The following is a 16,970-nucleotide window of genomic DNA, read 5'->3' as shown; positions in this document are numbered from 1 at the left end:
TAGAATGACTTGGAAGTGGCTTAGCCCCCGAAGTCGTGATTAAAGCCAACCGCAGTTACATTAAAAAAGAGTGTCGGTGAGGACCATCTGTGTCAACAGGTGCGGGAAGATGTCATCAATATATCTGTTTCCGTTTAGCTGTAAGCTATACACGAGTAGCATGAATTTTACCTTGTTTTATCCTAAACACCCTGTGGCGTATATAAAGTGATTGATTGATCCATATATATATATATATATATATACATATATATAAGCTCTGCGAGCACGAGTACGTCAACTACCACCAACAAAAACAATAATGGCAATATGTAAACGAAATTCAATGGTGTAAAATTGTTCCATTCAACTTGAAATAATAATGTTATATTATCAGGATATTATATATCAGACTTGACCAACTAATACAAGTAATTTTAACCATAGGTTATAACAGGAGAGGTCGCGCTATGCTAGGAACAGAAAGTAAGCGATGATAACACCAAAAACAAAAAGAAATATAGCTAGCAACTAAGAAACAACTTAGAAGAAACTTACTTCTAATCACTGCCTTCATGGGGACGTGTAATACACTTAATGATTAGTATATATTACCATCAAATATCGTTTTCTGTGTAACGAATACGAACAATAATACTTAATATTATTACTACTTCAACTATAGTCATTCAAATGGTGTCTCGGATGCTTTTGTGCGGCTTCTATATTTGTTATTAATAAATGAATATTTTAAAAAGCACGAAACTATAGACATTTTGAAATACTGTGTATTCTTTATAAAACCCAATCGACTCACTGGAAATTTTATACAAAGTATCTGAATTTTAAAGGCTACTAATTTCACGTTAGCTAGTAAGAGTACTAGCTAACGTAGAAGCACGAATAAAGGAAATTGGAGATTTGTGCTTCATAATAGTTTTATGATTATTATTATATTTGATTAAACCGACGGTTTAATGGTTGATGGGTCACATTTTATTTGTACATTGTTGTAAAAAGGCTCACGGTGGGAATTCTAGTGAATGCATCCGTTCGTATTTTTAACAATAATCTTTTTTTCTTTAATAATAATAAATAACAATAATACTACTAATAAAGTATAAGTCGTTGAAAGCTTAGTGTCAGAATCTACTTGTAATCAGTATGCAAAGCGGATGTGTGCTCAGTTGCCTTAGCGTGATCCCTACTTTCTATCACAATAATTCATTTTGAGTTAAGCACAAGTCATTTCGTGCTTTCTCATGATTTCTCCATCGTTTGCTCAATCTGTGCGGTAAATATCTTTTTTTAGCAGCAGAAATGTTCCTGGTGTCTCGTCATCAGTGAAGAGAGCATTCCCGTTCTTTGTGAGCATAGCACCTCGTTCTCAAAATCTTCAACAATTGACTTGGCTTCTAGGAGACGAAGAATTTAAGTGTAACGTATCAGGAATACCAAGGAATTAGCCGCGGTGCATCGTAAATATTATTTATACGATAACTCAAACTTTGTTTTGTTTCTTGTTGAGATAAAGTTTCAAACAGGTACCATAGACCTTTAATTTTTAGTCAGCCACCAGGTGGCGCTCAAAGGTATACTTCACCTATATTAGTTTATTTATTAATGTACGGGTGCGCTTCCTGGACATAGAAGTAGCGTATTACGGAAAGGGGACCTACACGCTTGTTGGTCTAGGGTCTCCATGGGGACAGTCTCCTCCACTCCACCTTTCTCTATGGATTGGTCGCTCCTTGCCATTGGCGTCGTGCGCCGAAGGTCTACACACTGCATGATAGGTCTAGGTACATACTTCGGTGGGTTGTTGCCACTTGCGGTTACCTCCCCTCAGAGCTGTCGAGAACTAACTCTGCACGAGAAGGAGCTATGAGTTACTCGAGATATCTGTCCACTTAGCTTCTGGAAGAGCGTATCTAAGGCTTACGACGGCTTGCTACCATGCGGCCATTTTTTTGTTCACTCAAACAGTGCCCTGATATGGTTTAGTTGGCAATATGACTTGCGATTGTAAATACTAACCAAATGTCCGTATGAAGATTGGTAATACAGTGACGCACATCTTTCGACTGATCAGCTTAACAGGTGCTGAATGTACTTTAACACGTTAATAGCCTGCTAGAGCTTTCGTAGTTAGCCTTGTTATAATCTCGTTCATAGCAATGGGGTGCAACGAATAAGGTTGGTTGAATCTTGGCTGGAAGCTGCCCTTCTGGATGATGTAGGGCGCAATTTCGTTGCTGTTTACCGAAAACAGTTAGTGACGACACTGTCCTGCTGCGGACGCACTATGAAGCTAATATGGTTGCTTAGCCTGGTGTCAATGGCAGCTTTTGCCGACGGGCTGACGTTTCAAAACCTTGTCCACACCAATCAGGTACGAAGGCATTATCTAAATAAGCGCACATGTTGTCTAAGAATGTTAATTTGCTAAATGTTTGCCATATAATAGAAGACCAAACATAAGGTCCTGCATTTTTATTAAATAGTAATATTCTGTACTTATATAGTTGAGAGTGACGTAACATTTTTAGAAAACATGGCATCTTTCGTTTAAGTACAAACCCGTTGCATTAAGAAATTGAATTTTCAGTATGTAAATATTCCAGCGATTCGTTGTCATCACTTTAGTCAATTATATCCATGTTCAACAATGTAAGCACGGAACATGATTTTCTGAAGTTGTTTTCTGTCTTCGTTGGATTTCTCAAGCTAAGTTTGTTTGTGTTGCTTATTCTTGTCATATCTGGTTTTCGGTAGAAAATCAAAGCGTTTAGTTCTATTTAGGAGGTCCTTAACGATATGTTTGTCGGCTTCACGTCTAATGACTCATATAGATAATTGGTTTATGGAAAATGTAGATTTTAGTCTGTACGGTAAGTATTAATCGCTAACGTTTGAAATACCCTACTCCGTCTCTAACTTCTCCTGTTTTCAGTAAAGTTCCACAATACGCTTGTACCTCAAAAAGGGACATCTGCCAGATGATATAATGCAGAGGCTACTAGCTTAAGAATCGCTAACGGAAAAATTGGCGTATTCTAACTTCTGATAATTTTTTATCTTATTTGAACATTTGGGTTTATGCTCCCGTCTTGTTAGCGCTCCGTCGTCGTCGTCGTCGTCCGTCAAAATCTGAATCAGCCGTATCATTTTAATTTTTCACAGTCTTAAACTTTATTTATTCATTTATAAAGTTTTCCCGGCTAAGGCTATCGACCAGCGATGGACAAATATATCTGAGCCTTATAGATCTCACCGCTTGAAAAAAGGTATCACTTACCGAACAGAGTTAGTTTGTTGGCTTATTATTAGCTATGTTATATTAGAAAGGCGAGAACCTGGCCATTGGTGATCAAACCTAAAATAGGACGCTTTCCATTTTGTGCGACTTCATGGTTTTCCTTTCCGCGAAAGATTGCGAATTATTGGCGCCAACTTTGCAATCAGTCGTTGGATAACAAATGGAACTTGGCGGCATTGCAAAGGAAATTTTGCGACAATTTTAAATCATGTTAGTATTGGTCCTTTCATCGTCTCTCGTATAAATCTCTAGGTGTAAAATGTAACAATGCAGTAACGAATTTGTTTGCGTGTACGGACGCGTTGGGCCAAGGTCAGGCAAATAAATACGAGTAGGGAAATCGTTTGAATAGAGACAACTGCTTTCGTACTATAACTTGCGATTGTCCTGATTTGTTTATTTTCACTAAATCGGGTGCAGTGTACGAAAATGATCGATATGTAAATATTACGCAAATACTGAATTATAGTAAATGAACCTCTGCGCATAGTAATCTAGTGCCAGGACTTCTCATAATGTTATATCGTAGAAATATTTCGTCCATTTTAAAGCATTTATAGCTCGGTAACGGATTGACGCCAATATCTAAAAGTAGGTTACTTATTCATAAACATAATAAAGTTAGCTATTTTCCTTCAGCTAGATAAAATGGGCTACAAAAAAGAAAGTAAAGCGAAAAACGTGAAAATATATTCTCGATCTCGAAACAATTTATTTCAAGGACCCCATACAGTAAAACCCCATTTGCGCGTAGGGTCGTTTCGATCACTGTTATGCATGCCTTAATAAAAAATGAGCGTCGAAAAGATGTTTACTTCGGAGTCTATTAATTGAATCTATATTATGTCAAATGAGCTTCTCCGAGTTTAGACGAAAAGTCAATGTTTGTCTATACGCTCAAGCGACGGGTGTACGCAGCTTCAGCCAGCTGCTATTGTTTTGTAGGTGCTGTCCTACTTTCATTTATGTGTATCTACAGACTTGCCTAAACAATCGCTATCAGGCCGTTACATTAACATGGTCAGTTAGAAAGCATCTGCTCCTCAGCTTCGCAGTATTTTGTGTTGATCATACCCAACAGCTAAATGACTGCTCGTTTAAGTAAAAGCTTAACTCAATATGGCATTACTTAGGTACTCACTATTGGGCGTATATAGAGCCGAACGTTTTTACCTTACCTTAACACAATGCAAATCCGCCTTCATTCGAGTTTGATATATATATATATTCTGTACGTACGTGTAAAAGGAGGCTTGATGATACACACTTGAAGTTGTGGACTACATGATGTGTTTGATCTGAGGGCCGATAGGTTTCAACCTAGCCATTGTAAGCCATGTCTATTGTTTTATATACAGGGAAATAGTCTCTAAAAAACAGTTCCAGCCTGATCCGGACTTGCCATTTTCGAATTTATCCGCTTCAATTTAGGCTGACTGAGAGCCAGATTCTAATGTCGATACGTGCTAGTCCTCGCGTATTGATAGAGGCATAATTTATTTACAAACGCGCTACAATATAATTCTATTCAAACCACAGCAGATTTGCTCCTGGAGAAATCTAAACTAACGGGACCTGAATATTAGCGATCATAGAGTACAGACTGAAGTTACAAACCAGTTGTTGGATCCATACATGAATGAGCGGCAGTACGGATCACTCGAAGTTTTACAGCCGCTCCAAAATCGCCTCCAACGTTTAAAGTCTTTATAGGTAAAAAATCTTAAAGTCTTTATGGGTATAAGTTATCGTAAAAGCAACGTACCAGGATGGCCATTGCGCGATTTAAATGAAAAGGCGATAGCGTCGTCATCTACCTGTTCTACACGATCACTGCAAATTATATTCCATTGCTACATTAAATATATCTAATTAAAATGGCAATCCATTTACCCCAGGGCAATCCCTGTATAGCCAAAACTACACAGATTAAACGAACCTAATTTATGGAATAATTACATTTTCGATCTTTGAACTAGCGCAAGGTCATTCTTAGCAGAAATTACATTTTTATGGTTATAATAAATAGTCTGTGGGCATTTTTCCAATTCGCTGAAGGTCATTTAGTCAACCGAAGATCTGAACTCCCTCGAATCGTCGAACTTGTACATTTTGGAGTAAAGTCCAGGAGCGGCCCGTTGATCTAGATAAATGCAAGCCTAAATGTAACGGACGCTGTTTACGCTCTGACTATAGACGACAAATTACCTGCCTGAGCAGCACATCTCCTATTTACTCCATTTATATATACAGCTCCATCTACTATTCGGCAACGTTAGATCGGGTACTTGTCATCATTTTCTGTTTACAAGAGATAGCTGGTGACTATTTAAATTAGTATAATAATATATTAGTGACCGAACGGCTATTGTTCGATAATTTGCTCCATCATCATGGTTTCTGTTCGTCAGGGTATGGTTTTTGTATTTCAAGTAGCTACTGAAACTTATTGCACACACGTCGCGTTCCGCATTCACGCGCGTCATAAATAGCGTGTGTTATCGCATACTAGATCGACATCTTCATAATAGTCTCGATATGCAATGGTCTTATTGGTCTTGACTGTTCGTGTGCCAGTAGAAGGGCTTGTTTAGATAGCAGAGTGTGGAAACGATACAAAAAAATAAAACATTGTCCTAAAATACATCAAAATCACTCAATTTAGGATACTGTTATCTTGTTTCTACTAGCAACATATACATATTAGCAGACGAACCGCTAAAGGAGAGTTTAGGTCCTTTAATGAAGCTCATTTGGCTAGTGTCGAGTCTATGGGAAGTTAAAATCACAATAGCGAGAATTTCGTCGAGACTCAACATAAACTCCCACACAGGACAGTATAACGTGATTATGAAAAGATAAATCATTTACAACCGCAAATATATATGTAGAAAATTCGACGGGAAACAAGAATGAGTAGATCATTGTTCAGTGCGCAAATGCAAAGGAAGAATGAAAGTTTATATGAAAACCAAATGTCCAAGTTCTCGCAGTTGCTCATTTTCACGCGACAGACGCTAGGAAACTGGTCACCCATATAGGCTTACAACACCTAATGCTACATGTTAAATTGAACAGCATAACCTTTTGTGCGAGCAACAGCCTTTCCAACACATTTCTTGGTAGAAAGAATAGAGCCTGCAAATATACCAGGTCCATAGATAGTTTCGTATCTGCTGCTTTAATAGATATTGGGGCAGTTAGGAACCTGGACGACAGCACTGCTTCTTATCAGAATTTGAATAAAATAATCGATGAGTTATAGCAAATCGATCATATTATTTCAGCAATAGTTTATCGCGCTTATAGAACTCGGAAGAATGTTCAAGGTGGAATAATTTGAATAGTAAAAAATATAGTTGAATATATACATATTTACTTTTTATCGATAATCTATCCGCAATTGTACACTGTTCTAAAGAATATGCAACGCTACATTAGACTCAAATGCACCCTTAGAACTCAACGTGTCCTTCTCTGTTTTTTTAGGAATGGGCCTTTCTTGGACGCTTCTGTTTCCTATCGCTTCGTGGACACTTTATCTACAACATCAGTTTTCCAAAGGTACGTCAATCGTTGGGTTCGAATTTCGTTGGAATCGAAAATTGGTAGTAACTTCGGTGGTGTGCAACTAAAACGGCTACAAACTGAAATAATTATATATACGCTATAATCCGGCATAATTAATCAGCCCTATTCCGAAACTCATGTTGATACAGATTTTCTTGCTGTGCCATTCCTTTGAATTATAGAAAGCTCACAGATGCAAGCCAAGCGATAGATATCTCCTACTGTTTTTATTACGATCTATGATTAGTTTTTAATAAACTGATGTTGACTACTTTGGTTTAATGTAAGTCTACGTACGTGAACCTCTGATCTGAACTTAAGTCAGTTTAACGATATATAATTAGGATTACGGGCCCGTCGAGCTTCTTCTGTATTACGACGCACCCGGCCTCTGGGAAGCTGTCTACCGCTCAAATAAGGTATGTTACTAACCTCTATTTACTGCCGTTCAATTTAAAATAGTTCAATAAAGAATTGAACAATTTTAAATTAGACCATATTTTATGCTTCTTATTCCTTAACAATCTCGAATCGCAGGAATATATTTTTTTAACGCGCTTAACGGTTCTTTAAAACAAGAGTGGTCTCTACATAACTAAAAGTTGTTTCTCAAAAGAAGCTTTCTATTCCAATGACGCATTTGGGCTATTTAAACTCTAAAAAAGATCGACAAGGACGGAATATGACCTGTAAAGTGTAAAATTTATTAATGTTTTGCCGAAGTTAATTATATAATATTTAGTAGCATGGCTATAACAATTTCAAAGGTGTTACTACTAAATGTAAATACGTATATAAGCCTGTATGTTAATCAGCGCGTAATGAAACAAATTCTGTTGTGCTTCATGCCTCATGGGCTTATTCACGATACAGGATTCAACAGATCGCATCCATTGACTGACATATTCAAATTTTCCTAGTCATTAGGTCAGGATTTGTATCTAAATATATCTTTAACATTCCAAAAAAACTTTGCGCTTTTGTCTATCATTTTATGGTATCCTCTTTAAACCAGACACCTTACCGATATGTTGCCGGCACGGAAAATACTTCATCATATTGATAAGAAAAATACTCTCGACGATACAGGAACTGATACGTTGCTAAGCACACTTTTCTCAAATTCGTAATCCGCAATTAACCCACAACCCACTGATAACCTGTATATGTAGTATATCTATTTGCAATTGAATGAGCAGCAATATTTTCATGATTAAGTTGGGTATTTTTTTCAACATTTGACAAGTTTTAGACTTTTCTTCCGAGATCAGCCATCAATCAGCTAATCCTTCACTGATATCTGCCTTTTGTTATAGACCTGTGTGGAACGCATAAAGCCTTTAGATCAGCGACGAAACCAGGTGATTCTACTTGAAGTAAATGAACGCGGATGCGTTTCATCGACGGATCCCTTGCCAAGGGTTCAGTGTTCTGGCATTATCGGGTTCCAGACTGCGCGTCCTCGGTGGTGGTATATTGCTACAGCGAACTGTCGAAAACGCGCGAATAAAAAAGCTAATTACACTGGTTTATATCTCAGGTATTCTTGAGCCATTCGATCAAACCGACAGCTTTTAACTTTCGTTGATCACTCTAAACTTATTCAAATTTGCAAACACATACCTTGCGGCCCCTTTAAGCGTTGACATGTGCGTTTACTGTCCTGGTTTAAGCGTAAAGCCGCCGCCTGTGTGATTTCACCCTATTACCCTATATCCTATAGCATTGAACACATCGTCTATCGCTTATAACTCAATTCCCAAATTAGCTACAACATAATGTTAATCGATACCGTATTGAATGTATTCATCTGACGGGTAAGTTATCTATATGCGAAATTACCATATTAAAACATAAGAACTTTCGATTAGTTTCTATCATCTCTCTCCACGAAACTTATAGGTCGTACATAACCTAGTCATGAAACGCTATCATCTCTTTCGGCCACAAGCAAATGAAATCAGTAATCATATATTTGACAGTGAAGAGATCCTTTTCAACGCCATTCCTGGTAACGATTAACCTGGTTGGAAGAAGGCCTTGGAGGGTGACGGTGAATACATAGGAAATCAATTTCTACTTGTAGCAGTAAAAGTACTAAGTCGATACACATGGTCAGCTTTCACGTATTCCTAATATGTCGATGAAGCAAGATCACCGTTCATACAAACGATAGTTCTATCGTGACAAATGTTTGACGTTTTCTATATAATACTAGTATTTAAAAATCGAATTTATTGGGCGTGTCGTTCGTCTTGCGTTTCCTTTCTTCCTTATAGATACCGACTGGACGCGCTAAACGACGCGGACCGCTGGTGGTTTATGCATTTTTCAGCCGATCAGTTTTGTAAGTTCGCAACACCAAGTTGATATTAATTGATGTTTTAGAAATATTACCGCATGGACTGTTTTTCTTCTGTAGATGCCGTGAATGGATGCGAAAAGCTCAACGGATAATTGTAAGGGGCATGCTTTGTCTAAATGGCCTAGACAAAATGTTGTGATTATTAATACTTACTGCCTTTGTTTATGGCGTGGTAATAAAGTGGCCGCCCCTGTTGTGTATGCTACTTAGAGGCAGAACAATGTTTAGAAGTGGGTCGCCCATTTTCAGATTGCTTTGAAATTAAGTATTAAAAGGTGTGTATATATATGTTATGCATATACACGTAATGTAATAATTAGCTATAACGTTCAGACAAAATGCAGAATATTGTCAATTTTACAGTTCATTCTTCTGTTAAACATAACATCCTATTGTGTGTCGACCTTTCTGAGGACAAACAACTTTTTTATGCTGATTTCTCTTTGCAGATATACTGCAGTTTGACATTGCATTTCTTGTCATCTACGTAATACTCTGCGGCCTCGCTTCATACACTGCCTGTGAGTATTGTCAAGCAAATGGTAATTCGTTCTAGTTTTTTTTTTACCTACTTATCAACTAGTCTCGTTGTATGCCTTTAATACATGAGACTCTAATATTTTGGTAAAATTCATCTCTTATCACATGTATAAATCAAGTTTTTTTTTTTCAGACTGCTTTATTTGTAGCTATGTTTATAAATACCTATAATTTAAATAAATGAAGATGTCGACTAAGTTTTTTCAACAATTTGATAGCCTTATCGGATAGATTCGGGCCTAAAACTCGGGATGTTATACGAGCCACTTTTGTGCTTATTCTGGCGCCAAATTTAAAATAAAGTAAGATGGCGTCCAGGACCTATGCGTTTGTATATTACTAACTCTTGTCACTATGGTGCCTATAATTACGTTAATAGTAAACAGGTTTCTCTTTCGTCACATTTAGGCAATAAAAATAAACGCGTTAGGGGTAAAAAAGGTTAACGACTTTTATTTCAAATCGACTATTTTATCCACTTCTATTATAACGAGAGCAATTAAACCCGGAATTTTGACGTGCGTGTATGAATTAGAGCTTCTTTGAAGCTTGTGAACTATACATTAGAGTGAATATTCTACATTCTTATAATCCAAATAATAATGATGTTGTTGTTAAAATGTATTTTGTGCCATCCTTCGGGTTCTCTTTTCAGATAAACTGAGTAGCCGTAATCTTCTGCATAAAACATACAAATTGTACCTTATCTCATTAGGCTTTCAGTTGGCTCATCTCATTATGATCATCGGCTATTACTACATTATAGCTGACTCTGGAGTGGATTATTCAGGGATAAAACTCATCGGTATGCTTGACAAGAAAAACCTCATTTTGAACAAGTCAAAGCACATTGCTTTTGACGTAAAGAACGGCGACACACGATTATTTTGCATTGTAACACATTGGATACCGCAAAACGATATAACTCATGAAAAGTGCGATTTCATATCTCTTTTTTCGGGTACTTGAGTGAAAAAGAAAGAGTTGACCTGCTTACGACAGAGAAATAAGCTATTTTAGTATCGAAGACTATCGTTTCATCCTTTCAGGCCCTGATGATAACACTATTAACAGGCTGACGATGCCAAGTAGATTTTACTACTATTAACAATAGCAGCGCGATTACCATTCCGATTTTTGTTGCTTACAGCAAACATCTTCACGACAGTATCGACACTTTCGCTTCAGCTAATGCTTTTGTTGATAGGAAAGGGCTACACGGTCACCCGCGCAAGGCTTAAAGCGAGAACGACAATCAAAATCCACGGTCTCATGGCCTCCTATGCGGTTCTGTATGTAAGCCTTCTCATGTACGAACAATGTGTAAGTGCCTTTGGAATAATTTTCCATTGATCAACTAGAAGCATATTTGAAAATAGACAACCATTATCGTTGTTATGAACCTTCCAGGGCATGACAATATAGCCGAATATACTAAATTTAGTATCACATAAACGCATAAAAAAAGCTTACTATTCATGTTATAACCTACTCATGGGTCTTAATCAATATACAGTCTCACGTGCATTCCACCAGAGGTCGCACTCACGAAGAAATTACAGATATCTTCTCAAGGCGCATAGTGATATAGTCATTATATATAATAGCAAAATCATACAAATAGAAATTTTAAAGGGACAAGTTTCGAGTTCTTTGTTAATTTTATCATACAGGTAGTTTATTATATGTCGATTTGAGCTAGCAATTATCCGCTCCTCTAGCCTAAGCTTTAGTCCATCAAGTAAAAAAAGAGTACTTTTAATGATGGTGAATTCCCTCTTTCGATTAGTTGTAAATGTACATAATAATAATAAGAAACTTTGCAGGTTAACTTCTATTTTTACTGATTACGATCACATCCAATATTGAAAAAAAAAAGGGCGGCGCACATTTATTTTAAGACACGTGAAACATTAAACAAAATTGTGCTCCGAATGTGACAAGTATTTTTTCGTCTAACTATTTTATTAATACTCTGTCTATCATTCGATCTGCTTGTTTAATGACATCTGCCGCCCGCAGGTGTTCGATCCGGGTTACGTACTGTACTTGTACGAATCGCCGGCTGGTTACGCAATTGTCGTTTTACGTCTTCTGTCGTGGGGCTGGTTTGTTTACGCAGTCGTATTTACGTTGTACAGATATCCAGAAAAGCTATCGTTTTACACTCAGTTAGTTGTTATCTACACGACGTGGTTCGTATCGATGCCGGCGCTGGTTCTTATAGCGACATTCGCTATTCCCAATTGGATTCGTGAAAAGAGCGTATCTTTCGTCGAAGAACTCATTATGGCCTTCGCGCATATCGCCTTCCTTGTAAGTTTCCACTTGTACAGACATGAGTCATTTATCCAAGAACATCTAAAGGTAGTGGTTCGTATTAATAACTATTAGCCCATCATCTTAGTCGCATGTTTCTCCAAGTATTGGCGAGGATCCTAAGATCCAGTTCACGAACCGTCTGGAAATTCGGTAAAATTCCGGTGTGTCCGCTATGCTATGGCTATTTATCCTACAGCATATAAAAATTTGCAATAAATGCTGTGCGACAATTAGCACTGACAATCCTAACTCGTGCCCAGGTAAAATGAAAAGTTGGAGTAAAGCATGTCACCCTGGATTAGAAAGCGTTCAAATGGCTATTGAAATATATGTGGGAAAATCCCTTTAGCGGTAAATTCTGCAAAGACAAGTTTTCTTCTAATGAGGGCCGCTCATTGCAAAAGCGAACTTGATCCCTTGTTCCCAGAAGAACAGGACTTGCTAGCTGTTTCCCCAGCCTTGGAATAGTGCTTCTAGGAATAGGACTTTTTGGATGGGGTGCTTTCGTCGGAAAGCGGTGTGGTCCTCTAGTCTCATCTTTGAGATACCTGAACGATATCGGAGGGTTGCTTGGAAGGGCAAACGCTTACTACATTCTACTTGAACTCTATTCCATAAATCAAAGCCACTCGTAACTTACACAGGGTATGTGTAAATTGGATAAAAAAAAAACGCGAAATTAGTAGCAAGGTTTGGTAGGAAGGAAAGAGACTCTGTGCGGAGTACGAACACAAAGCTGGTTGTCTTTCTAGCCTAACAGATCCGCAATTTAAGATCCGTTCTGATGGCCTATAAGGGATGATGAAAGGCTGTATCACTCCCGTACTCGTTAAGTGCACGTTGCTCCTAACATAACGATAACATTTGAGATAGTTGCGATAACATAACTAGGTAGAGACAGAGTTCAGCTGCCGTGTGCCTCCCTGGCAACTAGCATCGAGGTGGAATAGACCTCCAATCTGTAGAAATCTGTAGGCCCGACTTAGCAACAAAGCTCAAAAAAGGCTTCCTGTGATGATATCCTTGACCGGCCTATGCCTATATAAGGCGACCTATAATGCCTTGTAAACCCTCACTGCGTAACTACTGATATATTAATTCCCGTGATCCACGCACAGTCCTTGCTCTCTCTCTCTCTCTCTCTCTCTCTCTCTCTCTCTCTCTCTCTCTCTCTCTCTCTCTCTCTCTCTCGCTCTCGCTCTCTCTCGCTCTCTCTCTCTCTCTTTCTCTCTTTCTCTCTCTATATATATATATATTAGTTATCCGTAATAATGACGTGCACGTCTTTTTCAGCACATGGTTTGGCCGTCACGGACTAACGACCATTTTCCTTTCCACGTCCGCGCTAACAAGGTTTGCATCTTGTTTTCACTACTTGTGTGCATCTATTTTCTCAGCGTCGGCCCATTACTATGTGAAATACGCCTATATAACAGCAAGAAAACTAAGCAATATTAACTGAGTAATACTGTAGAACTAACATTGGATACATAAATATTTATAGGAGCAATTCTATAGAAACGCAAGTGATCTTTACCTAGAAAACTGTACGGTGTAAGAAAATTGAAACGGTGAAATATCAACAATATTATTACTATTACAACTATTTGCTTTGACTAACTAGATGCATCCAAATTACCTTTCAACAAACTATATCCAGATGAAGTTATAGCAATAACATACGGATGTTTCAAGGTTCGCAAACAGTCGGGGCTTTTTTACATCTACCCCTCTGTAACGCGACAACAATAATGTCGTTCATCTGTCCGCATTCTCCAAAACAGGTGGTACCTCGAGGTGAAAATCCGAGCTACCCCCACCATGCGTACGCTCCAAGTAACGAAAACAATAACCTGACCGGCGTCAACACAATCGAAGCTCTGAAGGAAGCTTATCGGGAAATGGTAATAATTAGATTTTCTGTAAAAGCAGCACAAGATACTCTGCTGATGTCACAGACATGTCGTATCAACAGAGGAAGATTTCTGACATATTTTTCAACTCAGAATGAGTTTTTTTTTTTTTTTTTAATTTTTCAGACAGCTGTGTCATCGTAAATTCGGCAACGATTCTTCTATTTCATTAAAAGCTCATGACAATGCATATGAGTTTTTATGTGGATTCCTCCAGTGTGTCACAAAAAGGAAGGGACCCTCAAAACTGACGAAAGATATATTTGTCTATGACGTAGTTTCTATATTCCTATAAGTAGCGTTTACTTTTAGGGCTGGATACCAATAAGGGATTGAATTATCAAAAAACTGCAGCTCTTAGTTGTACTCACTAATCTACAAGTCATTACTTAGTCGAAGGAATAGGACCTCCTGTATCCGGGAGATTTTGCTAAATTTCTCATTGTCTTGTCAGTTGAATCCGTCAGCACAATAACTAGCCTAGATAAGTTTCCAGTAACCAAGTAATGCTGTCTAAGTTTAAGGAACGGCGGATGAAGCATATAGTCTTTGTACTCTCCTGAATAACGACATTTACTCAAAAAAGGAAGGAAGAATTAAACTCAAAATAATTAGATAGCGTATCTGCTTGCACGGCAGCTAAGTTGACAATAAGCGTTGACGGGAACGACCCATTTATGTCCCATCGGAAAAATAGGATAGTGGTATATACATATAGTGAACGGCTTGAAGCCCGACCACGTTACGTGCGCTAGAGGTAGCTTGCGGATGCGGTTACATGACTAAGATGCCTCGATATTTATTTAAAACTGTCATTAAACGTAACACGGTTACGTAAAAATTTGCAGGTATATTCGCAAGAACGGTAAAGGATGGAGACAAAGATAGAAAATAATTTCAGCAGTATCTTATCTCATCGTCTTAAAGATTACATGTAAATAACCGCAAAGTCGAAGTATCTCAGGTATCGATTGTGTAATAAAGACAAAATATGTAAAATATAAAATTTATACATAAACGTGTGAGTAATCACGCGTATTACAAATGAAAACTAGATAGCAGCTACTCAGGATCATCTATACAAATTGTTACAGAAATTTACTGCTGCTCAGACCAGCGAAAGAGTAGATATGACATATAAATGTAAATATTCTTTATCTTTAAGGGTAGAGCAGCTTTGAATCGCATTGGAAGGACACGAAGAAACCAACTCTTGCATTTTGCAGTAATAATAATAGCTTACAATTTCAATGACGTATCGCCAGATCTTTTGTATGGTATTTTTATTTACTCCAACTTGAATTTTTCCGAAGTGAGATATGGTTCGTTTAAGAAGCGTCCAAAAAATTATATCGAGTGTTACTTACCAGAAGTGACTCGTATTATTTGTTGAAAGCGTTCTTTGCTGCTCTATCATTTCGTCAATGTAAGCAAGTGCAAAAAAAATACATCGTCTTACGAGATTCTATCCCGACCAGGGGTTAGTACGTGTTAATAGCACGTTCCCACCAGGAACGGCAATGGTATCTGAATTACGGAATGCTAAGTAAGGGTCATACGCTGCAGTTGCCATTAGAACGTCACGATCCTTCCATATTTGGACTAATCTTTGAAAGATTCAAAAACTAAAATAGACTTTTTGTGCCCTAATATTTTTAGTATTATTATATCGCTCTTTTGTGTGGTGTAACGCATAAGAAATATTTATTTGTCTGACAGCATAATTTCTTATAAGATAGTGCTGGTCTTAACATAGCATTCGGAATCTAAACACGTTTTCCCTTTTCAATACGAGTTTCCACAAGTTCTACGTAAAGTGCTAGAAGCCGCCAGTTTGTGTCCTAGTAAAGGTTTATGTAACTTATTTGAGCCTGCTCACATACTGCACTAATATTGCTTCTACAAACCGTTGATGAGTTACAGATCGGTACCGCATATTTGCGGTCATCCGCAATTTTTAGGGCTGGATTTTGCATACTGCTCTATGAACTTCAAGTGCATAAACTTTTCCTGTTACACAAGGTAATATTATTCTTAACCAACAAGTACGTCGATTGAGCGAGACTCGCATGTGGGCATATCAACTTCCAGGTTCAGAACGACGTTTGGTCTTATATGGCATTATACTTTTTAACGTTTTTCCCTGAACTTTATTCGGACTCTGAAACACAGTTATGGAAAGAGTGGTATGTACATATGCACCTACAATACTAGTAGCAATGTAGCAAGTCTAGCGAATCAGTCTAAAATTAGATTGCTTCGGAGGATCAAACGTGTAGAAAAATATCGCAAAATACAAAATTTGTCCCAGTAAAAGCAATGAATAAAAGCACGTTTCTAACAGCTCTCTCCTATTTCTCATTTACTCTGTCCCAGACAACAAAGTTCGCACCCTACTGCCTGATCCACGAAAAACGATTACGAAAGTTATTGAATAATCTAGATAACGCATTGCACTTTGGATTATTTCGATCGTCTCTAAATCAACCCGTTTGGAGCTATCACGAACATTGGTAACCTTCAGTTATTCTTTACTGGCTTTGATTTGAATAAAGGTACTGCAGCGCATTGTCGTTTCAGCGTAAGAAACTTCTATTTCCAATAGTCAGCTTCAGTTTCTCTAATGGGCAAGTTTACTACTGTTATTCAATCAGAAAACGGCACGGATGTGTACCAACGAGGATCAACTGAGGGCTCGCATCCACCATCTGGAGTTCCGATAGCCAACGACAAAACCATTTTAGTCAGCGTTACACACGGCTGATAGCAAGGTCGCTACCGAGATAGGCAGCTAAAAATATCAACACGGAAACGCGCACAATAAAGTAAATCTCTAATCAATATAACAGAACTTCGATCAAAAGGAAGCCAGGAAGAACAGTAAACTTGTAAAGGATAAAGGACATATCAAGGAGGAAAAATCTTTTCTGCAAATCATTTTAAGCAGGCTGCTATATTTCTA

The 16,970-nt window shown here is 37.8% G+C and overlaps 2 protein-coding genes across 3 annotated transcripts in view; one reads left to right on the top strand and one right to left on the bottom strand.

Moving 5' to 3' along the window:
* Window positions 1-1,628: 1,628 nt before the first annotated feature.
* Window positions 1,629-16,353, top strand: LOC111252522 (transmembrane protein 145-like). Its single transcript, XM_022810598.2, has 12 exons — window positions 1,629-2,371; window positions 6,788-6,862; window positions 7,213-7,287; window positions 8,185-8,408; window positions 9,148-9,215; window positions 9,683-9,754; window positions 10,429-10,578; window positions 10,924-11,096; window positions 11,796-12,089; window positions 13,389-13,448; window positions 13,880-13,999; window positions 14,135-16,353. The coding sequence occupies exons 1-12, from the start codon at window positions 2,285-2,287 to the stop codon at window positions 14,150-14,152; spliced, it is 1,416 nt and encodes a 471-aa protein (XP_022666333.1). The 5' UTR covers window positions 1,629-2,284; the 3' UTR covers window positions 14,153-16,353.
* The window catches only part of LOC111252521 (polyamine-transporting ATPase 13A3-like), a 35,292-nt gene continuing 33,324 nt past the window's right edge, over window positions 15,003-16,970 (bottom strand). For both annotated transcript variants that reach the window (XM_086993228.1, XM_022810596.2), the window contains one exon: window positions 15,003-16,799. In XM_086993228.1, the coding sequence (XP_086849354.1) occupies window positions 16,784-16,799 (16 nt within the window). In that variant the 3' untranslated portion in view covers window positions 15,003-16,783. The remainder of the gene's footprint in view (window positions 16,800-16,970) is intronic.

The sequence above is a fragment of the Varroa destructor genome, unplaced genomic scaffold, assembly GCF_002443255.2.
Source record: "Varroa destructor unplaced genomic scaffold, Vdes_3.0 BEIS01000006.1, whole genome shotgun sequence".
Taxonomy (NCBI): domain Eukaryota; kingdom Metazoa; phylum Arthropoda; class Arachnida; order Mesostigmata; family Varroidae; genus Varroa; species Varroa destructor.
This window is presented reverse-complemented; position numbering and strand designations above follow the sequence as displayed.

Bases quoted from the DNA above. Each gene is read 5' to 3' on its own strand.
- LOC111252522 (XM_022810598.2), top strand. From the start codon at position 2,285: ATGAAGCTAATATGGTTGCTTAGCCTGGTGTCAATGGCAGCTTTTGCC. The intron at 7,288-8,184 runs GTATGTTACTAA...CTTTTGTTATAG, and splicing joins CTGTCTACCGCTCAAATAAG to ACCTGTGTGGAACGCATAAA. The intron at 11,097-11,795 runs GTAAGTGCCTTT...TGCCGCCCGCAG, and splicing joins TTCTCATGTACGAACAATGT to GTGTTCGATCCGGGTTACGT.